We start from the raw sequence: 27,232 nt of genomic DNA, 5'->3' as shown, positions 1-27,232 counted from the left end.
AGCAGTGTAGTCAGAGAACTATTCAACTGGAAATAAATTAATGTGGTGAACAGACACCAAAATGCTTTTGAAGTTGGTCTTTAAAGGTAAAAGCATATTGCAGGTAATACCAGAGTTAATTTGGTAATAGTTGGACACGGAGTTCACCAAGAGTGCATTTCCATTTTATTACAGACAGATCTTAAAAATTCGGTGTGCTTAGGTTATCTTGAAAACCTGAAAATGTGACAGTGGAAAATCTTATCAATTACATGAAAGAATAATACTGGTTTTTTTATAGTGCCAAAAAAATCTGAATCTGCTGATGTAGAAGAATCCAAGATTGGAAATGAAGAAAGTGATTTAGAAGAATCCTGTGTGGTGCCTCACAGTCCTGTACCTATAGATAAAAAGCCCATACCAATCAAATCACCCAAGGTAGGATATCAGGTTTTAAATCAGCCCTGTGAATAAAAATAACAAGAAGAAAAAATAACATGATTGGTATAACTTGGCACTTAATGTTCTGGTGATGGTGTTTGGAATGTATAATTAAGTGTGGCATGTTGTTTCAGTGAAACCTGGAATAATTTTTAAAAATAAGCTTGTATTTAGCATATGTAAAGATATCTTCTCTAATTTTTAGATTATTGGTAATCATAGATAAAACTTCATTTCAAAATAAAATGTGATGAGTTACTTTGTCTTTTTTTGAATATTAATGCGTTTGAAATTTTATGTAGCAATTGTAAGCTAGATAATGAGTTTCAGATAATACCAAGCTCTTTTCTGAGCTTTGAAGACGTTTCCTTTTTTTTTCCCCCTTTCTATTATTTTAAATTTGGACATGGTTTTACATGAAATAACTTACATTTTCAGTAATTAAAACTTTTCAAACAATTTAATTTTAAACATGCTACCTTCCTGTTTTGCAGGATAAGTGGCAGCCACTTTTGAGTACAGTTACAGGTGTCCACAAATACAAGTGGCTGAAGCAAAATGTCCAAGGCTTGTATCCACAGTCTGCCCTCCTTAACACCATTGTTGAATTTGCACTTAAAGAAGAGCCGGTGGATGTAGAAAAAATGAGAAAATGTTTATTAAAACAGGTAAAGTGGATGAAAATGGGCTTGCACATATTAACAGTTTACTTAAGTATGATAATTTATTTCTTCTCTTTCACAGTTGGAAAGAGCAGAAGTTCGTCTGGAGGGAATAGATACTATTCTGAAACTGGCAGCTAAAAATTTTTTGCTGCCCTCTGTGCAGTATGCTATGTTCTGTGGATGGCAGAGGCTTATTCCAGAAGGAGCCAATATAGGGTAAAACTTCTTGCTGCTTTTGCTTTCACAGTTCTTCAATAAGAAAAAAATGCTTATTTTTGTTGTTGTTTTTCTATGAAGGGAACCTCTTACTGACTGCTTGAAGGATGTCGATCTGATCCCACCATTTAACAGAATGCTGTTAGAAGTAACTTTTGGAAAATTGTATGCGTGGGCTATTCAGAATGTCCGGAACATCCTGCTAGATGCTAATGCAAAATTTAAAGAACTAGGTGAATCTCATTTTGTTGTTCTCATCTGGGGAGAAAACTGTTTTAAATTAATATTACTGTTTGGTTTTTTTTTTTAAAGTTCCCAATAACTGGAATGTTAAAGTCACTTCCTTTATTTTGTGCTGAAAATTACTTTGACTTTCTGTTTGTGTGTTGTTCCAACCCCCCCCCCCCCTTGACCCCATGTTAACTCACTATTCAGTGTTCAAGAGTATGTTGGTGATTTTCTAGCAGCAGGTGATTAGTAATATCTTACCATTAAAAAGTAAATTATAAAAGCTTTCTTGGAACTTCGGTTTGTAAGTTCTTAAAGCCAGGCAGGGAATAAAAGATGTTTTAGACCATCAATCAAATGAATCAATAACCTATTCTACTGTAGCTCCCAAATATGAGCTGACTTTGTTATTTATGTTACTTTTGAATTAGGTCTGCAGCCTGTTCCTCTGCAAACAATTACTAATGAGAATCCAGCAGGACCAAGTCTTGGGACTATTCCACAGGCACGTTTTCTGCTGGTCATGCTCAACATGTTGACACTGCAGCATGGTGCAAATACCTTGAGCCTCCTCCTGAATTCTGGCATGCTGGCTTTGACGCAAACAACACTGCGGCTGATAGGTACAGGATCTTCTTGTTTCTTACTTGGAGGAAAGCATGTGCTTTATAAATCTCCTTTGTTTTTTACCTGTTGGTGTACTCAAATTACAGAATGATTTTGCTGCTTAAAGATAGTGCTTAATGCTATTTACCTTTACCGTTATATAAAAGCCACATCTGTGTGATTGAGAAAGTTAATTCAACTGTAGCCTTTATTCAGTCACAATTTTTTTTTCTATTAAGCCTTTGCTTTGGCCATCCCTTGCTAGAATTTGAGTTATAGAGTAGTTTTGGTGGAAACATTACGAATAAACTGAAAATGAAAATTTAAAATGAAAACATTAAAAACTGCCTGCTCTCTACTCTGTTTCATTTGTTCTACTCATTAAAAAACATTCCCAGTCTGAATATTTAAGCTTTCAACTTTCTTTTTTCTATTATAGGAAGTTCTGTGGGGTGTTTTGCTGTGGTTCCCATTGCTGTGCTTTTTCTCTTAGTTTTCTTAGATAATATCAAACATTTGTTCCTGTGACTTAACTTAACTGGAGTGCTCGCAGATTTAAAAAACAAAAAAAACTGTTTGTAGACCCCTTGAGCCAATTGAATCATGGTTATTCATGTCTCTCTTATTTGTCACTTATTTTTCTGTTCAAGCTCAAGTATTTAAATTCCTGTGCATTCAAAACCTAGTTTTCTGAAAGGTCATTTGACTTATCAGCTCTTCAGTCAGCTTTTCCTGTTTATTACTGCTTTTACATTATAAAGTTTATGTGTCTGAAAGTTTATGCGTGACAAAGGTATATATAAAAACTTGTAGCAGGTTTTAATTTTTTTCATGGTTTTTACCTTTTTAGGACCCAGTTGTGACAATGTTGAAGAGGATATGATTGCCTCTTCTCATGGGGCTTCTGCCACGGTCCTTGAAGAGTCAAGAAAGGAAACTACACCTGTTCAGCTCCCTGTTTCTGGACCAGAGCTGGCAGCCATGATGAAAATTGGTACCCGAGTGGTGAGAGGGGTAGACTGGAAATGGGGTGATCAGGTACAACTTCTTTCATACAGGTTTGGTGTGTTATAATCTAAAATCTCTGTTCAGTGGGCTGTCTGTGAAGTTTCTGGTCTTTCAAACTTTAGGGTCATTTTACATTTCAAAAATGTTGAATTAAGGGTATGGGAATTTAGCAGAAAATAAAACCCCTTGCATTCCTTAGAGATCAGAGGGGCTGGGTTCACCTGGACTTAATTTCTGGTTATAGCCAATTCAGCATTATAAGTCTGGTTGAGTTTGAAAGAACTTGCACAAGCACAGATGCACAAATAGTGCAGTTTACCAAAGCAATACTGTAGGTCTGATTGATTCAGTAAGGACTTGCATGATCCAGAAAAAAAAAAATTAAAGCACCAGAAAAGCAGATTTAGGATTGCTGGTGATAAATGCACTAACTGCAGAGTATTAATATGTGTTGAGACAGAAAGTATAGTAAGAGAGATCTAATACATACACACACACACACACATATATATATTAAAAACATGAATATGCCCGGGTGTGCTCCAACACAGTTGGAAGCACAGAGCTCACCTAAAGGCTTCCTTTCAGGAGGAGAGACACAGTCTGTCACCAGATCTTGAGGAGGCAGAGTTGTATTCACCCTTCTGCTTCTGAAGCCCCCCTTTTATACTAAAAATATTGTCCTGTCCCAGTGGAATGGAACCAGTCCCATTATAGATGGCGTTTGGTGACTTTGAGTGTTTACTACCTAATCCATAGGTTAGCAACAAGAAACAGCATTATTATTTTATGCACTTTGGATACGAATTAGTGTTGTTGATTGTGCAAATTGAGCCTTTCTGTTCTGTCAGGATGGACCTACACCAGGTTTGGGTCGTGTGATTGGAGAATTGGGAGAAGATGGCTGGATTAGAGTGCAGTGGGACACTGGAAGTACAAATTCTTACAGAATGGGAAAGGAGGGAAAATATGATCTCAAACTAGCTGAACCACCACCTGCAACGCAGCCCACAACAGAAGATTCAGACACTGAGGATGATTCTGGTAAAAAAACCCCAGTTTATTTTTTAATAAAAGGAGGCACAGTTTTAGTTAAATTTCAAAACTGCTATCTTGTAATATGAAAATATTTCTTTCAGCAGGAGCAAATGCTTCATCAAAGAAGATTCATTTAATAGGTGTACACTTCTGACCAGAATTTTTCCTAATGTAACTTTACTATGATAAAGGAGGATAGAAAGGATGGTATCAGATTTGTTGCATGTTCATGGACCAAAGAGAACAGTATTATTAAATTGAAATAGTTTCAGTTACAGATACCAGGAGGTATACATTTTAACATATTAATGCCATTCTGAAGTTGATTTTTATATGACCTAACTATACACACTGTTTCCCTGTTCCTGGCACTGCCCTTGGAATTTCTTTTAAGCTGTGTATTGCTAGAGAATAACTTGAAAATGTATGTACAAAATATCTGGCTTAGATTTTGCTCTTGCAGTTGGAAATAAGGGGTCTTCTTCCTATCAAATAATCTCAGAGAAAATATTTACAACAAATGATTCACATCATGTTTGTTTCAGAACCTTTGTGAAATAAAATAACTCAGTATTAATGTATTCCTTTGCCTTTTGTGTCTCTCTTCAGAAGGAGAACAAGTTGAAAGGAATCTCCACCCTACTGCCATGATGCTGACAAGTACTGTGAACCTGTTGCAGACACTGTGTCTCTCTGCTGGTGTCCATGCTGAAGTCATGCAAAGTGATGCAACTAGGACTTTGTGTGGTCTACTCCGTATGCTTGTGGAGAGTGGAACAATAGATAAATCAGGTATTTTATACAGAAGCAGTCTGATTCAGCTGTGTGCTTCTGTTTTGTGCTTTGTTGTCTTGTAAGTTTGTAAGTCTTCTGTTACTAGTTTTTAATCCTTTAAGGCCAAAGGCTAGAAAATGTGTTCTCAGAGCTTTAAAAATCTTAATTGTTAAAGATAAGGTAAGTGATCTTGAGCATTTGTAGAACATAAACAGTAAAGGCAGAAAAAAATGCATGAGATATGAATTGCTGGCTTAGACAGTTAATTTCTTAGCAGCCTTTTTCTGTTTGACACAACAATATGACTATTTCATATTTGTTTTTGTAGCTTCTTTGTAATTTCAGAAGTAATGCTGTTAACTGCTTTCAAGTGAAAAAAGAGTATATTTCATGAGAATTGTTTTAAAGACGTATTTAATAAAATTAAGTACAGGCTCTAAAACTGAAGTTAATAGTTCATGTAAAGACAGTGGAGTAGCGCAGTGTTCTGATTTGTCCAAAAAAGCCCCACGTAGTGTATAGATGTAGCTGGTGGAAGACTCAACTGTTACATGTATATATCTTTTTGTTTTTAGCTTCCTTGCCAAATAAATTAGTTTATAAAGAACAGCATAGGAGTTGGTGCACGTTGGGATTCATTCGAAGCATAGCACTCATGCCTCAGATGTGCAGCACTCTTAGTACATCTCAGTGGATAACTTTGCTAATGAAAATTGTTGAGGGGCATGAATCTTTCACTGCTGCTTCACTACAGAGACAGGTAATGTGTGTATTTCTAAATTACTTTGATAGGCAATAAAATTAGTAGACTTTAGTTATCTTAAAAAAAAAAAAGGTGGGAAATGTCCTTAAATCAGTTTTTAGTTAATTAAAAGAAATAATATTTTTTTTATGTTGAGGATTCATTGTTTAAAATATACACCTGTAAGTTTTGATCCTTCAGGGTACTACAGACTCCCTTGTTCTGTTGAAAGGAGATAAAAGGTCAAAACAGTGTTCCGAAAGTGTGTTCCAGAAACTCCCATGTAATGTTTCCTAGATGGTGAATAAAGAAAATAATGAGAAGATGGGTTGGAAAAATGTGCAGTTTTAATAGAAGTTATGCAATTGTGTATTAGCTACTGTCCCTCCTTCCATAGTAAACGGCTAATATTATTTTAATTATAATCTCTCTTAAGAAGCTACATCTTTGCTTCTTAGTTTGGTATTGTATTTCCCTTGTCCTCTTCCCCTTATTTCTTCTTTTCTTTTTCTTTTTTTCCCTCTTTTTTCTTTTTCATTCCTTAACATCTTGTTAGTGCCTTTTTCATGAGACTGAAAAGCAACCTTATTATGGAATAACTCTACCAAGTTTCAAGGCTTGGGGATCTAAAGATAGTCTTAATCTTTTCCTTGATAAGGCATCAGCATTTTTTAACTGAAGCCTTGTATCATAAAGGCCTGTTCATTTTTGTGTGATCTTCCAGCAAATTCTTGCCAGTATTTTTCATATGCTGGGACTTCCGTCATCACCCAGGATTTAGTGCAGTAGAGTCATCTGTTCTGTTCAGGGAATACTTCAGAGAAGTGACCATTCCTCGTGTACCAGCACCTAACTTAATAACAACAAAAAGATGAGACCTTGAAGTTCTAGAAAGATGTGTTATTGACAGAAGTTTAGAAGAAGTGAGTTCTCTTCACTGTTAGTCACTTGTATTGGTCTTCTGGGTAGAAAATGATGAAGCTCAAAACCTGAAATGCTTCTATTCAGAATATGGAACCCCTTCTGCTCTTTGATACTGAAGTACTGCACCTTCCCCTGTTCCTTGTTAGTCCTGCATTGTCTAGGTATAGAGATGCCAACCTGTTCCTCTGTACTGTGTCAGAGGCCCTAGTTTCACAGGGACTACTTTTGGGTGTCACTGTCGCCTTCTACCATTCAGCTTTATATCTCATGAATTTTAACTATTATACCCTCATTGCAGAACACTTGGAAACTTTCATTCTGAAATACATCTTAGCACTAATTTCTGAGTCTGGAATCTGAACAAACCTTCCCATTCTGTATTACGATTTTTCCTATGTGTTTTAGTCATTTACATTGTTTCCCAGCATTGTATTTGTCTCATGCCCCAAGTATCGAAGAGGTTGATTCACTAATAAAATGTGCCAATAAAATTGTTACTGACTCTGAACTGTCACAACTTCTTTTAAAATATCCCTTAGTAAACTGAAGATCAGTAGCTCTGTAATTTCCACAGCTGGAAAGAAATCAGTCTTGTAGAAAGAACTACAAAGGAAAGCTAACTTTAAAAATGTCATTCTTCTGTACTTAATATATTTGAAAGTTTCTTTAATATGCGGTGACTTAGAATAGAATAACACTAATTTTGTTCTCTTTTTAGATCCTTGCTGTACATTTATTGAAAGCAGTACTTCCATCCTGGGATAAAAATGAAAGGTCAAGAGACATGAAATTTCTTGTGGAAAAACTGTTTGGATTTTTAGGGAGCCTACTTAGTACTTGTTCTTCAGATATCCCACTACTCAGAGGTAGAGGAATTTTCCCTCAGTGGTTTATTCTTATGTATGGAAAATATGTGCATTAAACAGTAACTGTTGTGCAATTACTTTGTCTTTCCAGAATCTACTCTGAGAAGGAGAAAGGCCAGGCCCCAAGCATCTCTAACTGCCACTCATAGTAGTACTTTAGCAGAAGAGATAGTGGCACTGCTGAGGACGCTCCATTCGCTCAACCAATGGAATGGACTCATAAACAAGTACATCAACTCTCAGCTAACCTCCATCACCCACATCTTTGCAGGAAAACAGTCAGAAGGGGTAGTTTCCACGTTTTAAAATAAGCTCATTTTTATAGCAATATTTATTTTGAAATTATAAACACTAAATATTTGTAAACAATATTAAGCTTAATTTTGAAACCATTTTTCTATTTTTATATATATTTGTGTTATAATTTTTAAGTTGAAATATTTGTGATTAACTTTGTATTTTAAAGCAGATAGAAGTATATATTTTCTCCCTACAGTTAAATTTTATTGTTCTTTGTTAGGCTGTGTTGGATGACTACTTTCCTGACACTGAGAATCCAGAGGTGGGAGCTCTAATGGCAGTCTTGGCTGTGATTGGTGGCATAGACAGTCGCTTGAGACTGGGTGGACAAGTAGTTCATGATGAATTTGGAGAAGGCACAGTGACACGCATCACTCCAAAAGGGAAAATCACTGTACAGTTCTATGACATGCGGACATGTAGAGTGTGCCCTCTGAATCAGCTGAAACCAGTAAGTTTGTTTTATTGAGGCTTTAATACTGGGAAGGGTAAGGTTTAAATCTCTAATATAGTGCAAAGAGGACATTCTTCATTGGATAAATACATTGACACTGAACACATACCATGCTAGAACGCACATCTGAGATGGTCCTCATGCAAACCTCTATAGGGCCTTTAAATCTCATCCTCACTTGTTGAGGAGATGAAAGGAGGAGGGACGGCTAAAATTCTTTGACTTGAGGTAAAATCGCAAGTCATTACAATGTGATTTATAGCTCTTACATGAGAGGAGCTTATTTGCGTTTAACTTGATTTGCTAATCAACGTAGAAAGTCTTGGGTGTTTTCATTTGAATCTTGATTTGATTGATATGCCATTAGTGAAAGCACAGGCCAAGTGTTTGATCTGCTTCAGAGACCACAGTTCTTCCTTGTTCTGACACTGTCCTGCCTTTTCATCATGTCGACCTGCAATTGTGTGGTACAAATACAGGCTTAGGAGCTGTGTAGGGAATAGAAATCCTCTCTAGTTGTTCCTGGCAAGAGCAGTAAGACAAATGCTACTTTTGTTCTTCTGTTAATAACCATTGAAACTTTTGAATGATTTTGTAGCATTTTAGGAAAATGCTTACCTGCATTTTTTTTTTGTTTTGTCTGGTTCTTCCCTCGCTGTTTAGCTTCCAGTTGTGGCTTTTAATGTGAACAACTTGCCTTTCACTGAACCTATGCTATCCATTTGGGCTCAACTAGTAAATCTGGCTGGAAGTAAAATAGAAAAACAAAGAATGAAATCTCCCAATCAGGGTCTTTCAGGTACAACTTGGGGGCTTTTTACAATTTGTTTTGTTTGGAAGTAGATGGATATACTCAGGGAAAAATATTGGTAACAGCAAACATGCATAAGAAAAAGAGTTTCCTCCAGTCTTGCTTTTTTTCTTAGTCAACATTGAATAATACACACTTAAGAGACGAGTTTAGCTAGGAGATGAATTGCTCTGCATTGTAAGTGAAGTATCTTTTTTTACTTTGTTGAGAAAATGTAAGTAAGTTTAGGGGCTGAACTGCTTGTACTGAATTGTTTAAAATATTGAATCCATATAACTTTTTAACTGCACTTACTGTGCTGTCGATCAACCGCATGATTGTCCAGGGTGTGAAAAGTAGGAAGGCACTGTTTTTGATATCATGGGTCGTACTATGTGTGCAGACCTTCAATCCATGTGCTGTTCAAACTGTCTTATATCATCGGTATTTCACAAACTTTTGCACAGTGAGTTAAGATGTAAACTGATGTTTGGACTGAGGTTGTATGAATGATAACTTCTCTAATCTAATACAAGAGATTCCTAGCACTAATGGCTGCTTAATATTTCTGATAGGTCAAGTTGATCTGGATCTACTGCGATGCCAGCAATTAAAGCTGTACATACTGAAAGCAGGCCGAGCCCTGCTTTCTCACCAGGATACACTAAGGCAGATCTTATCTCAGCCAGCTGTTCAGGAGTGTGCATTAAATCCTGCAGGTATTCTGAAATGCAACCTGACTTTGCTGCTGTTTGGTTAGATGGTAGACAGAGTGTATGACTATAACCCTTGCTAATGGCATTTGGAGGGTAGAAATTTGTTTGCCTTTTAAAGAGAAAAAATTAAAATTTGTGAATGTTAAATTAAAATTGTGTGTTAAAAGCATTTTGACTTTTTAACTTAGGTTTTGAAGCTTGTTTAAAGCTTGAAATACTGGCGTTAGCTAAATTTGTAGGTCTTCTCTAGTTAATAAGCTTTGTAAGTCATTCTAAAATACTTGAAAGTTTTTTGCAGTGGTTTCTTTTTCTACTTCAAAGCTTAAAGTATGAATTCTCAGTTGGCTATTGCTTTTACTTCAAATGTTTTGCAGTTTCCAGTCAAACAAGTATTGGGATATAGTGCCTTAAGAATAATCTCAAAAGGACTTTAAGGAACTGTAGTTCTAATAATTTGAATTAGATCTTTTATAGATGCATTTTACATATAAAAATAAATACAATAACTCTGTCAGCTTTCAGGATAGCTATTTGAGGACTTTAGAGTTTATGTTAGTTCTTTGGGCATTTGTGAAATGTGTCTTTAAATATTATGATAGATTTGCTTTATTCCTATATTTCTGTGGTTTTTTGTCAATTGCCCAATTTTAAGTCAACAGAATCATCAAGGTTTTTTTAGGAATGCAACGTGATTTTACTTCTGCCTTCATTTTTTAAGGGGAAAAAACCCTAACACTTTTTTTTTCGTCAGAAGAGCATAACTACATGAGGACTAGTAACTGTTTTATTATTGTTTCAAATAAGGCTTTCTTTTGTTGGAGTTAATAAAAAGTGAGAACACTTTCTTGAGATAATCACAGAAAATATCTAGGAAATATGAATGTTTATGCCAACAAGAATATGACATTAAATAAAAAAGTTGCAGATTTGTAGCAAGTGGATTCAAAAGAAGTATCCTCTTTTGAAAGGACTATGGACTCCCATAGGGAACTCTTCCCAAGAGGTGTAATCATGGGAGAAAACACCCAATCCAGGAAGTATGTACCATGGGTTTGGGATCATTGAGACTGTTGGTTTTCTACAAAAAATGGTTTATCCCAGAAGGATCTCTTGGTAATAATCTTATTGCAAAAAGGTTGGACTCAGAAGATACCTATGCAAATTCACTCTCCACTGAGTAGTTTCTACTAGACATGTTCTGGGTGCATTTTGGTAAATTTACTGTTTATCTACGTGTTTTTTACTTGCTTTTTTTGGTATGGAGATTGTGACACAAATGGTTTAATCTTAAACACATGATTCCTATGAAGAAGGAATATGTGAAAAATAACAGTATACTTGATCAACGAGTAGGCCTCAGAGTAAGTCTCCTGATTGACTCATGTTGCATGGTTTTGGTTAAAATAATGTTTTTTATTTCAAGAGGATGGAGCAGTTGCCTCTCCCGACATAGGAGATATGTCTCCTGAAGGACCTCAGCCTCCCATGATCCTTTTACAGCAACTTCTGTCATCTGCTACACAGCCATCACCTGTGAAAGCAATATTTGACAAACAGGAGCTTGAGGTAGAGTTTGTGTTTTCTGCTAAGTAACCTAATAAATAACCCTTTATAATTCACATCCTAATTGAAACTTTTTAGACTATAGGTTTAAAAAAGTGACACTGAACCCTTTTTGGCAAATAACCTTTAATTTTAGGTGTACACACACACAGACATACTAAATATGCTTTCTTTACTTGGACTGATTTATCTGTTCCCATTTAGGCTGCTGCTTTGGCAGTATGCCAGTATCTGGCTGTAGAGTCTACACATCCTTCAACTCCATTATTTGAAGACTGCAGCTCTAGTGAAGCTACAACACCCATCACAGTACAGCATATCCGACCCACAAAAGTGAAGAAACGCAAACAATCTCCAATTCCACCCCTCCCCATTGTAGTTCAACTTATGGAAATGGGATTTCCTAGGAAAAACATAGAATTTGCACTAAAATCTCTGTCGGGAACCTCTGGAAGTGCTTCTGGATTACCAGGTATTTTATTTAGTTAAATTAATGACATTAGAAGGAGAAGGAAAGTTACAAGCAGATTAAAATGGTTCTTAGCAGGTAGCAGTTGTTATTCTTTTTTTGGATGCTTTCTTAAGAATGTCAGAGAATCCTTTGGAGACTGAGTTTGTTTTCTGTATTAGGAGTGGAAGCCTTAGTTGGCTGGTTGTTGGATCACCCCGATGTTCAAATTACGGATCTCTCTGATGCTGATACTATCTCTGACGAATATTCAGATGAGGAAATAACAGAGGAGGTGGAAGAAGCTGAAGCTGCTTGTCCTGTGGTAAGTATCAACGTATTAAACCTACATTATACTAGCTAGCTGCAAATTTTGTAATTCTTTCCTTTTTGTGAAAATGGGGAGAGTACAGGGACATTCTGTTGTCCCAAGGTTTCAGAACAGTAACAAGGGTCGTGGTTGCCCTGTGTTTCTAAGGTGTGTCATAAAACAACTGAGAATAATCTATAAATACTTTATATATGAGTAGCACAGGGGAGAATGGAATGCAGGTAGATGTTTCACTGGTGGTAGCTATAAGTATCCCTGATAGATGCTCTTAGTTTCTTCAAAAGTAGTTGATGCTATAGTGTAATGTTTTGTAAAGGAGTTCCCCCCTTTCCTTTCCTTTGGTCTGAAAAACAAACGTATATTAGCTACAAGGAATGACGGAGAAATTGGTGAATAAATAGCCAAAAAGTCTGTTAAATAACTTAGCCTTTTCCTTATAAAAACGTTTTTCACTTATTGGTGATAAAATTACCTTTACAATGCCTACTGAGTGTGATAGCTTTAATGTGAATTTGTATTATTCTTCTGTTGACTTTCAGGAACTGTTTCAGTATCGATTTTTTAATAAAATGAAATGGGTTCCATATTTCTGTTTATTCTTGAAGGAGTTATGTTTTCTTGCACATGTGGGATTTGGTAATTGAAAGAAGTACATTATATTTTCAATGAAATTAACTTGACATTGACTTCTGATTCTCTTAAAGAAGTTAATCAAATCTTGAAAGAAATAATTTCTGATAACTACAGTGTTATCTTTTTTAGCTTGTTTTTCTAAAGGAATACTTTAGATCTCGTATTATATTAAAAAAATGGTGTGCTTTAGGTTAGAGATTACCGTTTACCACTGGTTTTTTTTGTTTTTTCCCTTTCCCAACAAATAGCCCAAGAAGTGGATATATATCTTCAAGGCTGAGTAGAGTACTGGCAAATCCACTTTGTTCAGATTTTTCTTGGCAATCAGGTTTCATAAAAGCAATTTGCAGCTTGTTTCACACCTTTTTTTAAAATCTGCATCTGCATTCCTAGACAAGTAATTTTAGAAAGTAACTTTAAATTAAAGTAAAGTAGATCATAAATGTTACCCCTATAGTGAATTGAACCTGTTGAAGTTTTTTCCCATTTTGGCATGCAACTTGGGTATTATATGTGTTTATTTTTGTTGGGTTATCTTCAGTCTTTGCTAACAGTTTTATTTATCTGAATTGAAAACAAATTTTGTAATTCTTACATATTTATTTTGGATTTTTTTCAGTCAAGTGGTGCTGTTGTAACAGAGAGCCAGACCTATAAGAAACGAGCTGATTTCTTAAGTAATGATGACTATGCTGTGTACGTGAGGGAGAATATTCAGGTAAGTATGGTGATCAAAAGCTATATTGAAACTACTTTCCTTTTGGTACAAAAGTCTTTGCATAGCTATTGCATTCTGTTGTCATTTTTTCCCTAGGTGGGGATGATGGTTAGGTGCTGCAGAACCTATGAGGAGGTCTGTGAAGGAGATGTAGGCAAAGTTATTAAACTGGATCGAGATGGATTGCATGACCTGAACGTACAGTGTGATTGGCAACAAAAGGGTGGTACATACTGGGTCAGATATATCCATGTTGAGCTTTTAGGTAAGTTCACTGCTGACTGCTTTTTAATTAAAAAAGTGAATGATAGACTGAGGAAAATTTATTTTTAGAGTGGGGAAACCCACTCACTGTACATTTATTCTTTCATCTACTAGGATTCCCACCACAGAGTTCTGCCTCTCATATCAAGATAGGTGACAAAGTGCGTGTGAAAAGCACTGTTACCACACCCAAGTACAAATGGGGGTCAGTTACTCACCGAAGTGTGGGGATTGTGAAAGGTAATGTATATTCAAAATGTATGGGGAGGTAATAGAACTCAAAACCACACAGACTTTCTTCTAGACACATGTAAAAATCATACTGTTTCATGGAATATTGCATGATGATAAAGAATATAGAATGCATTTGAAGTGTGTGACAAATTTAGACATGTACTCTGGGGCAGCACATTTTCTTAGCATGTTCATCTACTTTTGAACCACTTCATTCATATGCAGTAAAAGTCTTCAAGCATCTGTGCAGTCTGTTCTCATTTATAATTTGGAAGAATCAATATTTTCCTTTAAGAAGTAATTCTAACTTGAAGTCTTCATAAAGAAGTGAGGAGAAAGTGGGATGCACTAGTGTCAAGCTCTAAGGGATATTACTGAAGTAATCAGTGCAGATTTTGATCGTACTGTATTTGTGCTTAGAAGTACACTCTCGCTTGGGAACTGTTTCTAAAAAAATAAGTGAAAAAATAGGAGTAGAGGAATTCAAATAGAATACTATTCTAAGCACTTTAGGCTTTATTTTATAGAGATTTGCAACATGTGTTTTCTCCATGTTTTTGTCACAGCATTTAGTGCCAATGGAAAAGATGTTATTGTGGACTTTCCTCAACAGTCTCATTGGACTGGCTTATTGTCAGAAATGGAATTGGTCCCCAGTGTTCATCCTGGAGTCACGTAAGTGATGATTTACTTTTTTCTTAATGAATATGGGTTATCCTTTACCTTATTGTCCTGATTCTGTTCTCTTGTCTCGTGTTACAGTTAACCTGTACCATATATATTTCCTTGTTATTCTGTTGTCAAATCAGGTGTGATGGCTGTCAGATGTTTCCTATCAATGGTCCAAGATTCAAATGCAGGAACTGTGATGATTTTGACTTTTGTGAAACCTGTTTTAAAACCAGGAAGCATAATACCAGACATACTTTTGGCAGAATAAATGAACCAGGTAAGTTTCACAATCTAAATGACATATTTTTTAAACTTCTTAACATTACAAAAAAGGTTTAAAGGTCAATGTTTTGTTGTAATCCACCACTTGCATTTGTAGCAGTGCTGTGATCTGCTAAAAATGTTTTGTTGTCTATGGAGTCAGTCTGAACTGCAATTTCATTGTGTTAAGGAGCTGAAATTTAAAACTATTTTTTTAAAAACAACTTTTAAATGTCTTTTGAATTTATCTAGTCAAGAACTTGTAGACGTGAACTCCTTTAAAAAAAAGACCATGTTCTTTGAGTACTGATGGGATATCCTTCTGTGTTCTAAATTTAGACTACATACCTGAAATCTTTGATTTGTTATATTACCTTTTACGTTACTTTTGGGTTCATAAAAGCCATTTTCTTTGAGTGATACATACTTAATGTTTCACTTAACCATGCAGGTCAGTCTCCTGTATTCTGTGGACGTTCTGGAAAGCAGCTGAAGAGACGGCACAGTAGTCAACGGGGAATGTTACTGGATGATTGGTCAAGGATAGTTAAGAATTTGAATGTCTCATCCTCTGTGAATCAGGCTTCACGTCTTATTGATGGTAGTGAGCAATGCTGGCAGTCTTCTGGTTCACAAGGAAAGGTAAGTTTAAGCCCTGACTGGTTTTTTGTGGCATACGTCCCTCTTCAGAGGAAAGGTATTTACGTTAGTGAAATATATTTATTTGTTACCTTTGTGTAAGGTAGAAGAGTAGTAAAAACAGACATCTGAAGTACAAAACTATATTTCTTCATAATAAATGTGTCTATTTTTTTTTAAGCTGTGCTTCATCTTTCTAGTTATATAATTATAGAATGGTAGGGTTGGAAGGGACCTTAAAGATCATTTAATTCCAAACCCACTATCATGGGCAGGGATGCCATTTACTAGATCAGGTTGCTCAGAGCCCCATCCAAACTTGTCTTGAACACTTCCAAGGATGGGGCATCCACAACTTCTCTAGGCAACCTCTTCCAGTGCTTCACCACCCTCTGAGTAATGAATTTCTTCCTAACATCTAATCTAAACCTGTCTGCTTTCAGTTCAAAACCATTACTACTTGTCCTGGCAGTGTCTACCTGTATAAAGAGTCCCTCTCCCTCCATTTTATAAGCCCCCGTTAGGTACTGGAAGACCATGGTGGGGTCTCCCCAGACCCTTCTCGTCACCAGTCCGAACAACCCCAGCTCTCTCGACCTGTCTTTGTGGGAGAGATGCTTTATCCCTTTGATTGCATTTGTGACCCTCCTCTGGACCTACCTGCTCTAACAAGTCCACATCCAGTGCTGGAGATCCCAGAGCTGGATGCAGTCCCCCAGGTGGGGTCTCACAAGAGCAGAGTAGACAGGGAGAATCACCTCCCTTGACCTGCCAGCCACTCCTGTTTCGATGCAACCCAGCATGAGGTTGGCCTTCTGGACTGTGGGTACACACTGGGGACTCATATTCAATTATTCATCCACTGGGACGCCCAACTCTCTTTTTGTGAGGCTGCTCTGCAGCCTCTCATCCCCCATTTTGTAAGTATAAGCAGGATTACCGCATCCCAGATGGAGAATACCACACTTGCCCTAGTTAAATTTCATACAGTTGGTGATTGTTCAACTGTCTAGTCTACCCAGGTCGCTCTGTAAGGCCTCTCTGCCTTCGAGTAAGTCAACAGCTTCTCCTAGTTTAATGTCATTGGCAAAGTTGTTTAGTGTAAATTTGACTTCTGTGTCTAGGTATTTATTAAAAACCTTGTTCCTTATTTCATGGTTTATCAGTTTTATTGGCCTGCAGTAATGCTCTGTGGGCAGCATAGGCTCTGGGATTTTGCTGCTAGTTGTCTGTCTTAAACCTAAGATTTATATTTATCCCATTTCTTGACCTCCGTTGGTATTGTACTCTCTGTCTTCCCGGTGGTGTTGGTCTTGGCTGAAATAAATCTTTTGCTGCAACTGTTTTTCTTGTATTTAGAGGTCGGACAAGCGAGAAGTTCACAAGGTCATTTTCCTTTGGCCATATATTGTATCTGTTTTTCATGTTTTCTTCAAAAGCATTACACATATGTTCTTGTTAACCATATGGTCCTAACAGTACCATCTAAAAATGAAATTCTGTATGTTTCCCCTAGCACTGGATTCGCTTGGAGATTTTTCCAGATGTTCTTGTTCACAGACTAAAGATGATTGTGGACCCTGCAGACAGCAGCTACATGCCCTCCTTAGTTGTAGTTTCAGGTACGTTTGTTCTCTGAGAAGTCCAAACCCTTTTTTTTTGTGCTTAATAGTAGATATTTAGCTGATTTCAGTTAACATAATCAGCTGTTCAACATGCTTAGTGCCTGTTTGTGAAACAAACATCATATCTAAAATGTTTTTCTTTCCATGTTTTCTAGGGGGTAATTCCTTAAATAACCTTATAGAGCTAAAGACAATCAATATAAATCCTACAGACACCACAGTGCCTCTACTCAGTGATTGTACTGAAGTAAGTGAAGTTTGTGTGAGAATTCCTCATGTGCAACAGAAAAATATTGTGGTGCAAGGGATGGATGAAAAGCACTATTGTGATTATTAATGCATGGTATTTATTTTTCCTCTAAATTAGCAGTATTTCTGGCAGTTTAGTACAGTTAATTATTCTGATAAGTTTCAGCGTAATCATGGTGTAACTCTATTGTAAACATAGTAGTAATGATATTTTAGGGAATTTTCATGAAAATCAGTGTATCTATGAACTCAAGAAGACATTGCAGTAAACTTAAATTTGGGGATAATTTTGGACAGCAGTTCTGATATTTTTGACTAACAGCAAGGAGAAATGCATAATAAACTTTTACGGGATTGTAAGTGAAATTTTTCTCAAATGAATGAGGCCATGTGTTTATCGTAAAGTATGAGTTTAGACCTCAAAAACCAAGTCTTTAACGTTACAGATTCATTTTGTTAAGGTGATAAAGTCAAGGAAAAGTTCTAATTCTTTCCTATGTTTTATGAAGTTACATAGAACCCAAAAGATGGCAATATAGTTTTTTTTCTTCTTAGTACCACAGGTATATTGAGATTGCAATCAAGCAGTGCAGAAGCTCTGGGATTGATTGCAAAATACATGGCCTCAGCATACTGGGACGTATACGAGCAGAGGATGAAGATTTGGCTGCAGTCCCTTTCCTGGCTTCTGATAATGAGGAAGAGGATGATGATAAAGCTAACACTGGGAGGTAGGTAACTACAGTGGTGGGGGGAGGGGGTAATGATAAAGAACTACACATTCATATAATCAGGAGATTATTGTAAAAGCAACTTAATTAACGTGAATGCTAGTAAAGAGAAATCAGTTTTATTGGAGTTGTAAGTAGATCCTTTGTCAATAAGTTAGTTTTTTAAGATTGTCACGCTGACTAGGTGGTAGCATTTTGTACATCTCGTATGCTTCTGCAGTATACTTGGAGTTGTAAACTGACCTAAAAACCTGATGTGCTTATATTTGGTATGTAGCACGTGTGCTCAGCAAAATATTCTGGGGCTTTTTTTAACTGTAGTAGTGTAGTCTGAGTCCTGAAACTGTTCCAAACTGAAAAAATCAGGAAATACAGTAAAAAGTTGCCTATGCTAAACATGCTGTTTGCTAAACTGACTTTATTTTCTTTTCTGAATATGTTCAGTCTTGTCAGAAAGAAGGCAGCTGGGCTTGAATCAGCAGCTACAATAAGAACCAAAGTTTTTGTTTGGGGACTGAATGACAAAGACCAATTGGGAGGGCTAAAAGGCTCCAAGGTATGTTTGTTGGTTTCATACGTCAGTAAAAAAAGAAACAGAGAAAAATAAAAATGTACAAGTCTCACACAAATAAAATTAATTCAAATTTAGTCAGATTTTTACGGTTTATTGCCAAAAGCTATGAAGAGTAGATTTGTTACTCTGAAATCTGGTTTGATTTTTAGCAACCACTTAATCATTCATTTTAGATGATAGTGAACTAATTTTTCTAAAAATGTGTAGCACTCTGTATGTATTCAGTTCCTTTTGAGTTTGCATGCATAAAATGAAGATATTGGTGGACTTTTCTATGTATTACTTGTTCCTGGAAATGGTACAGTCACCAGGAAAAAAAGCTGAATTCTGATCTAATGATTGGTTTAACTTGATTGCTATTCGGTGTAATTCAGGAGGAATTTCAGCCCTGTGTGCAGCCATTTAGACATAATTTTTAGTACAATCCAAGATAGGAGATACAAGGTAAATGCTTAAACAATTTAAGATATGATTAATATGAAAGTTATGTTGAGAGCATTTCTTCAATTTATGTTGTAATTCAATTCTTCATAATTTATGTTGTGAATATATACTATTGTATCCATAGAGTGCCTTTCAAGAAACAAAATATTAGCCTTTCCTTTGTTCTTTGGTTTTCTCAAGAAAACTTTACTAAAAGAAAGTCCTTGTTTATGTCACAGTTCATTTTTTCTCAGATTTTGTATTTGTCATAGTTCTAGTATTAAATGCATTTTCTTGGGTTTTGTCTTATGCCTGGTGTATATTAACGGTTATGTGTAAGGCATCTGAAAGTACTTGTTAGATTAACTGGTTTATCATGTAGAAGCTCTTCTTTTTAAAGCGTAAAACATTACAGTGGAATTTTTTATTTTCTGTCTGCTGTAGATAAAGGTCCCTTCGTTTTCTGAAACCTTGTCTGCTTTGAATGTTGTACAAGTAGCTGGAGGATCCAAAAGCCTTTTTGCAGGTAATGTAAGTTTGAAATAAGTATAATTATCTAAGGCCAGAAGCAGATTTCCAGTTGTGAAACGCTAATGGTGTTTCAAACTTTCTTCTTCATTTTAGTGACTGTGGAGGGTAAAGTATATGCCTGTGGAGAAGCCACAAATGGAAGACTGGGTTTAGGAATATCTAGCGGAACTGTGCCTATTCCCCGCCAAATTACAGCTCTCAGTAACTATGTGGTAAAGAAGGTGGCTGTTCACTCAGGTACTGACTATTGCTATGCTTATATATGCAGACATAACATAATAAGCCTGAAAATAGTTGCTTTGCAATTTTCTTGGGTGCTGTGATGGCCCAGCATCACGTATCAGATTTTTCGTTTTTTAAATAAATACAGGTTATTAAATTCTGGCTGTTGCAAACAATGTCAGATTAAATCTAATGGTTCTGTTATTAAAATCTATGAATTTAGACCATACATTTTTTCTTATCTGCTGGAACTTAACTTTGATAATTTTTTTCTGTCTAATTCAGAGAAAGTGTTTTCCTTTTCTGATATTGCTAAATGACAGGTTTGTTTTTTCCCTTTTTTCTTGCAACACTGAAAACAGAAAATCGAGTGATTATTTTTTTTTTTTTGTAATGTGCCAGGAAACCTACTGTTACAAAAGTTATATATTTTAAATTAAATCACATAAAAACTTTGAAGAAAAGAAGCTGTGTATGGAGTTGAAAGACTCATACAGTTGCATTGTACGTCAATGTCAGATTGTAACTAGACCTGCTGCCTGCTTGAAAGCTTGAATTTAATTTTTTTGTTTACACTTTCAGGTGGCCGACATGCTATGGCATTAACTGTTGACGGCAAGGTATTTTCGTGGGGTGAAGGAGATGATGGAAAACTTGGTCACTTCAGTAGAATGTAAGGATATCAACTTTGTGTGTATTTCAGTAAGAAAAGATTTGTGTTTCATGTTACAGCACAGCTGACCACCACTATAGACAGTAACAGGATTTTTAATACAATAGGAGTAAAAAAAAAAGAAGACTTTCTTTTTTTTCAGTACCATGTACCACTCTTCAGTCATTTAAAAGGGAGGTATTCAATTAATGTGATACTTAGAAACATACTTACTGGATAAAGTCTTGAGTAGTATTTTGGAATATCACTGATGAAATTGCATGCTTTTGGACACACAGTTTTTGGTTATTTTTGTAAGGTAAGGTTTTCAGAGGTGCCTTGAGGAGTAAAACCATTGCAGTTTTACATTCCTGAGCTGTAACAGTTCATAATGTGAGCCTGTCAGAGTATTTTATAGCACTTTTTTTTAGACTTTGGTTCACAGACTTGTTAGCCAGAAATAAATTTCTTACACTTTTCAGTAATACGGAGTTTAATCCTGCACAGGACAGCTTTGAGGAAAATTTGAATTTTCTCAGGATTTTACTCTGTATGCACTCACAGAACAATATTTTGAAAGAAAAAAAACTGATAAAGAAAGGCTGTGGGGGAATCTTTGTTTGTCATTCTGATATATTTTGAGGACCTGCTCATAATACATAAAAAAAATTACATACCCCACTCAGATGGTTAATATATTTAAAAAATACATATTCATAAGGGTGTGTGTCAGACTAATGAAAAGGGAAGGTCAGATGAGAGCAGTATTTTTGTTTATTGTTCAACTGTTCCATGTTTTCTGTAATTTTATTAGAAGTGAGATTTGGAACTCTGGAGCATTTCATGGGAGGAAATTTTCCAGAGACCATGCATAATTATGTAGAACCTTAAAAGTTGCTCTGATATACAGTCAATATTAGAAAATCTTGAGATGAATCTTTTCCCCGAATTAAGGGAATATTGTAAACATACGAATAGTAAAAATTTCAAGTACTTACAAAGAAGCCTAACAGTAAATTCTTTTTCTATCTGTCTCTGTCTACTACTAACAAATCACTCACCTTGGGCAATAACAGGATATTGGTTTTCACTTCATATTATATGCTGTTTAACTGATTCATCACTTTGATATTTTGACTTTGTCACCTAAATTTTGCAGCATATACATAAAAAACTTCTTGAATTAAGCATGTTAAAATAGTGTTAACTTTAGATTTATGGTGCCACTAAAGAGTACATCTTGGAATCACAGTGTTGCATCTTATTTTATCTTGAGATTACTATTGATTATTGCACAGAATTTTTTGGATTGTGAAGGTCGGATTGCATTGTGTGACTGTTTCATAATTAATTCAATGAATTTGTTGTTCATTTTCTCTAGGAACTGTGATAAACCCAGGTTGATAGAAGCACTGAAAACCAAACGCATCCGTGACATTGCCTGTGGCAGTTCCCATAGTGCTGCTATTACCTCTAGTGGTGAACTGTATACGTGGGGTCTTGGAGAATATGGAAGACTAGGACATGGAGATAATACCACACAGCTGAAGCCTAAGATGGTAAAATAAATGTTTCTTGTGTCTGATGAAATGCAAATGTGTTTAATAAATGATAACATAAAGCTAAAGCAACAAAAAGCATGAAAGCAGTATGAAGACATTGTTTTGGAGTGATCTGAATTAGATTTTGGTACGCCTACCTCTAATAACAGTAAAACTATTTCAGAAAGGCCAAAAAGATCCAGTCTTTTTCTTGAGAAATGATCTAAAATGACTAGTGCTGTTTTGAACATTCATGTCCTGCATCTACTTTGATGTGTAGCTGGAAGCTGTTACTGTAGCACTGTAGGATTCTGAGGGAGAGTGGCTTGATAGTTCTTTGATCAGGCTGGGCACAATGAACAAGGTTAGTCATAAGACCTTGAAAATGTTTGTAAGGCTTTAAAACACAGGTTTTTTTAAACTTCTTGCTTACTTCTTGTTTTTTGTAGGTTAAAGTGCTGCTTGGCCACCGAGTCATTCAGGTTGCTTGTGGAAGCAGAGATGCTCAGACTCTTGCTTTGACAGATGAAGGTAGGAGTATCATGTTCCAGAAGGTTTCTAGCACATAGGAATACTGTGATCATTGTTTGACCTGAAATTTGGTGTTTGATAGGTTTGGTGTTTTCCTGGGGTGATGGTGATTTTGGAAAACTGGGCCGAGGAGGAAGTGAAGGATGCAACATTCCTCAGAACATTGAAAGACTGAACGGCCAAGGCGTTTGTCAGATTGAGTGCGGTGCACAGTTCTCCTTGGCACTGACCAAGTCAGGAGTGGTATGGACATGGTATGTTACATTTGCCAGGAAGTGCTAACAAAGCAGTTGCTAAGTATGCGTGGCATTTACTGCTGTTCAACTGTCTTAACTCCCTTTGTGCCTTATCTGTGCACTCTGATTTTTAAATTGGCAGCTCTTCGAGACAAACTGTATCTGTTCAATTGCTCTAACACTGTCCTGTAGTGTGTTTAGTTGTGTGTTGTATTCTGTTAGAGTGCCTGAGTCTTACCGAATTACTGGAGGAAGGAAGAGATCATTCCCTCTCTTTGTTGCAGTGGAACATGTTAATTCAAGACTTTGGAGTGGAATGAGGAAAAAGAGAACCTGAGAACTATAGCATGGAGTATGTAGTCTCCAGCTAAAGCAGAGACTGAGAGTAAGCATGCAGTAGAGTAACGAAGTAAGCTGAAGTTCAGGGCAGATGGGAAGAGCTTCCATGGAAACACAGGGTCTCTGTGGAGCTTGTTGCTGCACAGAAGGCCACTGAGTTGTCAGTAATGGTACCTTGAAGCAAGAATTGGTAGGAGATGATCATAGAGTTAGTCAGAAACATTTTTATTTTTCTTCTGTTTGTGTGCTTGCTTCCGCTTTGTTTTGAACACAGTTCTGGCTTTTTGAAATTATAAACCTTTCTGTAAAATTTCAGAGCTTACAGCATGGCAGATCAACTTCAGACTTCTGACCAGATCAAGGTCTTATCCCATCTTTGTTATTAAGACTGTGGCCCATTTTATGTTTATCAAAGCTAAATAGACTTAAACAAGTCATTTTTGTTGTGTAATTTGTCAGTCATTGCTAAATGATATGAACAGAAACCCACAAAACTTTTATTTGTATAAGTTACTGCTGTTGTTAAAGGGGAGAAAAGTTTTTAGCAGAAATGTTGTTTCTCAGAGTGGCCATTGGAAACTATTTCTTTCTTACCCTTCCTCCTCTTAATTTTTTTTTTTTTTGTAGTGACAAAAGGTGTAAGAGGAAAGGGAATTTGGCAGTCTTTAAGAACTCTCTGCAAAATTCTTGTTCATTCCTTCTTTGCCCCAGTTTGTCTTAACACTTACGTCTAGTCAAAAATCTACAGCTATTTCATGACATTACATGTCTACAAGGAGATTTTTTTTGTGTCTGTTTCAGCTGGGCATGTCTGTGCTTTAGGATGGCTGAGTTGCTTCTAAACTTTTATTCTTCTTGAATTTGTAATGGTTTGAGGAAAAAAATCACAACTTCTGGGTTATAACTTCAGGTAGATAACAGTACTGTATATCATATTTGTCTCCAGAATAATATAATCTTTCTTGAGAAAAATTGGTGGTGGTGGTGGTGAGCAACAGAACTGACTGAACAGTTACTAAAAATGCAGTGGAAGAAATCTTAGGGTTTTTTCTTTACTGACATTCTTGGTAGAGGCATTTTAAAGTATTTACATTAGTTTTGTGTAGGATATTTTTTTAGTGCACTTTGTGTATAACAATTTTAGTAGAATTTAAATTATGGAGACTTGAGAACCTATATTGACGCTTCCAATAGTGCGAAAAAACTCAATTCTGAAAACCTGTTAATTCCTATGTATTTTCTTATGTGACTTCTTAAAGGATCTGTAGTATAAATCTATCCAGGTCTTATCAAAACACATGAACTTGCAAGTGTTTATAATTGCAGTGTTTCTGCAAGAGGAAATTAAAGGTAATCCCAATTACTTTACATACAAAAAAGTCATACTTATACCTGTTCTATATTGAGGTGAGAAGTTATGGAGTCATAGAACTGCAGTTGTCTTCATTCTTAGGCCTTTGTAATTCAGTTTTGAAGAATTTGCTCCTTGCAGTTCGTGTTTAATGCAGTGATAACTGAAGTATTTTCATTCGGGAAGCTGCACTGACAGAGTAATGTGTAAACAGTGTAGTTGTTCTGAATGTTACATTTATTGTCTGTTGCAGGGGTAAGGGTGACTACTTCAGGCTAGGCCATGGCACAGATGTACATGTACGAAAGCCACAGGTTGTGGAAGGACTGAGGGGTAAAAAGATTGTGCACGTGGCCGTAGGCGCACTCCATTGTCTAGCGGTTACTGACACTGGACAGGTACGTTGTGCCTCACCCTCCATTCCCCTCATTCCTTCATCCAGAAAGGAATAAAGTAAACTGGTGATGAAGAAAAGTGTAATGGTATTGGTACTGATTAAATGAAATAAATATTTCTGATTATATTAATTTGCTTTTTAAAGTCGTGCATAAATAAAAGCATGATTGTAATTTAATGTATATTAGCTTTCATATTAGTACTGGAGTTTAAATATTTTTTTGTCGTAGTAGCTTTTGTAATGCTTTCTTTGTATTATCTCATTATCAGTTTCCTACTTCTTACTCTGGAAATGCAGATGCAGTCATAGGATTCTGGAGAGATTTCTCTGCTGTGATTCAGCATTATCATAGTATTGGTTCAGATCTCCAATGTAATTACTAAGCAGTTAATTCTTCTAACTTACTGTTCACTGTGAACATTCAGTAATTTATGAATCAACTGATCATTTATGAATTGGCAATAATTTATGAATCATCTGATAAAGTGCTTTGATTTTTTTCTTCAATGTATGATAATGCCTGTATTAATGAATAGGGTGGGAAAAAGTCGTGGCAGTAGGTTCTAGTAGTGTCCTAGAGTAACAGGACAAGCTACTAACATTCCTTTGTAGGAATTTTTAAGAAAACACGTAAATGAGATATGCAGTGAAATCATCTGTGGAAATGTTTACTGGCAGGTTTACGCTTGGGGTGACAATGACCATGGGCAACAAGGCAATGGAACTACTACAGTCAACAGAAAACCCACTCTTGTCCAGGGCTTGGAAGGCCAGAAAATCACTCGGGTTGCTTGTGGGTCTTCCCACAGTGTAGCATGGACAACGGTGGATGTAGCTACACCATCTGTTCATGAACCAGTACTTTTCCAGACAGCAAGGGACCCTTTAGGTGCTTCTTATCTTGGTTGGTATTTGTTGCCTTACGTTGTTTTTTCTTTTAATGCCATTGGAGTGTTTGTTTTGTGTGTGGTTAAATAGGTGATAGAAGAATGCAAAAAAAAAAAAAGGTCTTAAAAAAATAAAATCACAAAACAACAAAATACACCTTTAAAAAAGAAAAAGCCAACAAAACCTCTTCCTGAGAGTTGAACTTGTAAAGGACTTGTTCAGAAGTCATATTGGTTTGAACTTTAATTTTTGTTCAGAAGATTAAAATGCAGTATGGTTTCTCAAACACCCCAAAGACTTTGTCTTTATGGTGGTAATGATAGATGAATGCTACTGTAATATTAATCTTTTCACCTGTTACCTTTTGTTTCTAAGGTAAGAGACTTAAGAATTAAGGAGTCAAAACACCAGTGTTTTGTGTTGCATATGAAAGCACCAAACATTTTGCTAATTAAGCTTTTTGATGACCAAGGCAATGTATATCTAATATATATTCTTGTTATTTGGGAATGTTTGTGTAAATAAACCTTGTTTTAGGTGCCGATTACCAAAATATTTTGTTTGTATTACTTAATCTGTGTAAGTAAGTAACAAGTTCAAACACTTGTATTTTACAGAAGCTCTTACTGCAAAGCCTCAATATTGACTTTAATATTGTAGCTGTAGGCACTGCAGTTAAACAATCTACTGTAGAGTTAATCATCTTTCTGATTTGACAAGAAATTAGATAAATCAGTTCTAATGATGTATTACACCATTAAGAAATGCTCACCTTCTCTTCCGCCCACCCTCCAGGTGTTCCTTCAGATGCAGATTCTTCTGCTGCCAGTAACAAAATCAGTGGGGCAAACAGTTCCAAGCCGAATCGCCCTTCTCTTGCTAAGATCCTCCTGTCACTTGATGGGAATGTTGCCAAACAACAGGCATTATCTCATATACTGATGGCTTTACAAATCATGTATGCCAGGTAGGAAACATTTTTGTCTGTTGCAGAGCAAAAGATGACACAGCTTACCATGTAATAGGGTCTCTTGAGTCAGGTAGAAATTGCTTAACAAGTTTGGACTCCTCAGGATGGTCTTAAGCTTCCTTTAATTTTTTTTTTATGTTGATGCTACCTCTATGCTCTTATGTTTATAGAAGTTTAAATTGTCTGGGGAAAAAAAACGTTTATTTAAGAATGCTCAAGTGAACAATGTAGAAGCAGTTTAGCAGTTTAAGTCAGTCATGATAGATAATATGGAGGAAGTAGTTGGGGGCAGGTTGGAAAGAACAATAGAACTTTACAGTGCCCTCATTGTTAGTAGAGAACAGAGTATTTGTGCTAAAATTTGTGAAGAGAAACTCAGGTTAAAATAGTGGCCTTAAAACATGGTATTTAATCATCAGACCCAAAGGAGAAGAGTGATAAACTACTCTCTAAATAGAGCTT

The 27,232-nt window shown here is 36.1% G+C and overlaps 1 protein-coding gene across 4 annotated transcripts in view; it reads left to right on the top strand.

The window, feature by feature from the left end:
• The window catches only part of HERC2 (HECT and RLD domain containing E3 ubiquitin protein ligase 2), a 104,946-nt gene that overhangs the window by 46,600 nt on the left and 31,114 nt on the right, over positions 1 to 27,232 (top strand). For all 4 annotated transcript variants that reach the window (XM_027642648.1, XM_027642665.1, XM_027642656.1 and 1 more), the window contains 36 exons: positions 281 to 417; positions 915 to 1,088; positions 1,165 to 1,301; positions 1,383 to 1,534; positions 1,961 to 2,152; positions 2,986 to 3,173; positions 3,995 to 4,187; positions 4,791 to 4,973; positions 5,531 to 5,715; positions 7,340 to 7,487; positions 7,579 to 7,775; positions 8,008 to 8,238; positions 8,905 to 9,040; positions 9,607 to 9,750; positions 11,171 to 11,313; positions 11,515 to 11,782; positions 11,941 to 12,083; positions 13,342 to 13,440; positions 13,537 to 13,705; positions 13,819 to 13,944; positions 14,505 to 14,613; positions 14,748 to 14,887; positions 15,323 to 15,513; positions 17,027 to 17,132; positions 17,291 to 17,382; positions 17,940 to 18,115; positions 18,560 to 18,671; positions 19,557 to 19,638; positions 19,737 to 19,880; positions 20,448 to 20,538; positions 21,899 to 22,076; positions 22,508 to 22,589; positions 22,672 to 22,843; positions 24,769 to 24,913; positions 25,591 to 25,816; positions 26,596 to 26,767. In XM_027642648.1, coding sequence (XP_027498449.1) covers positions 281 to 417; positions 915 to 1,088; positions 1,165 to 1,301; positions 1,383 to 1,534; positions 1,961 to 2,152; positions 2,986 to 3,173; positions 3,995 to 4,187; positions 4,791 to 4,973; positions 5,531 to 5,715; positions 7,340 to 7,487; positions 7,579 to 7,775; positions 8,008 to 8,238; positions 8,905 to 9,040; positions 9,607 to 9,750; positions 11,171 to 11,313; positions 11,515 to 11,782; positions 11,941 to 12,083; positions 13,342 to 13,440; positions 13,537 to 13,705; positions 13,819 to 13,944; positions 14,505 to 14,613; positions 14,748 to 14,887; positions 15,323 to 15,513; positions 17,027 to 17,132; positions 17,291 to 17,382; positions 17,940 to 18,115; positions 18,560 to 18,671; positions 19,557 to 19,638; positions 19,737 to 19,880; positions 20,448 to 20,538; positions 21,899 to 22,076; positions 22,508 to 22,589; positions 22,672 to 22,843; positions 24,769 to 24,913; positions 25,591 to 25,816; positions 26,596 to 26,767 — 5,563 coding nt within the window. The remainder of the gene's footprint in view (positions 1 to 280; positions 418 to 914; positions 1,089 to 1,164; positions 1,302 to 1,382; positions 1,535 to 1,960; positions 2,153 to 2,985; positions 3,174 to 3,994; positions 4,188 to 4,790; positions 4,974 to 5,530; positions 5,716 to 7,339; positions 7,488 to 7,578; positions 7,776 to 8,007; positions 8,239 to 8,904; positions 9,041 to 9,606; positions 9,751 to 11,170; positions 11,314 to 11,514; positions 11,783 to 11,940; positions 12,084 to 13,341; positions 13,441 to 13,536; positions 13,706 to 13,818; positions 13,945 to 14,504; positions 14,614 to 14,747; positions 14,888 to 15,322; positions 15,514 to 17,026; positions 17,133 to 17,290; positions 17,383 to 17,939; positions 18,116 to 18,559; positions 18,672 to 19,556; positions 19,639 to 19,736; positions 19,881 to 20,447; positions 20,539 to 21,898; positions 22,077 to 22,507; positions 22,590 to 22,671; positions 22,844 to 24,768; positions 24,914 to 25,590; positions 25,817 to 26,595; positions 26,768 to 27,232) is intronic.

This window comes from Corapipo altera, unplaced genomic scaffold, assembly GCF_003945725.1.
Source record: "Corapipo altera isolate COAL_440 unplaced genomic scaffold, ASM394572v1 0, whole genome shotgun sequence".
Taxonomy (NCBI): domain Eukaryota; kingdom Metazoa; phylum Chordata; class Aves; order Passeriformes; family Pipridae; genus Corapipo; species Corapipo altera.
Note: the sequence above shows the minus strand (reverse complement) of the source record. Positions and strands in the feature narration are given on the sequence as shown.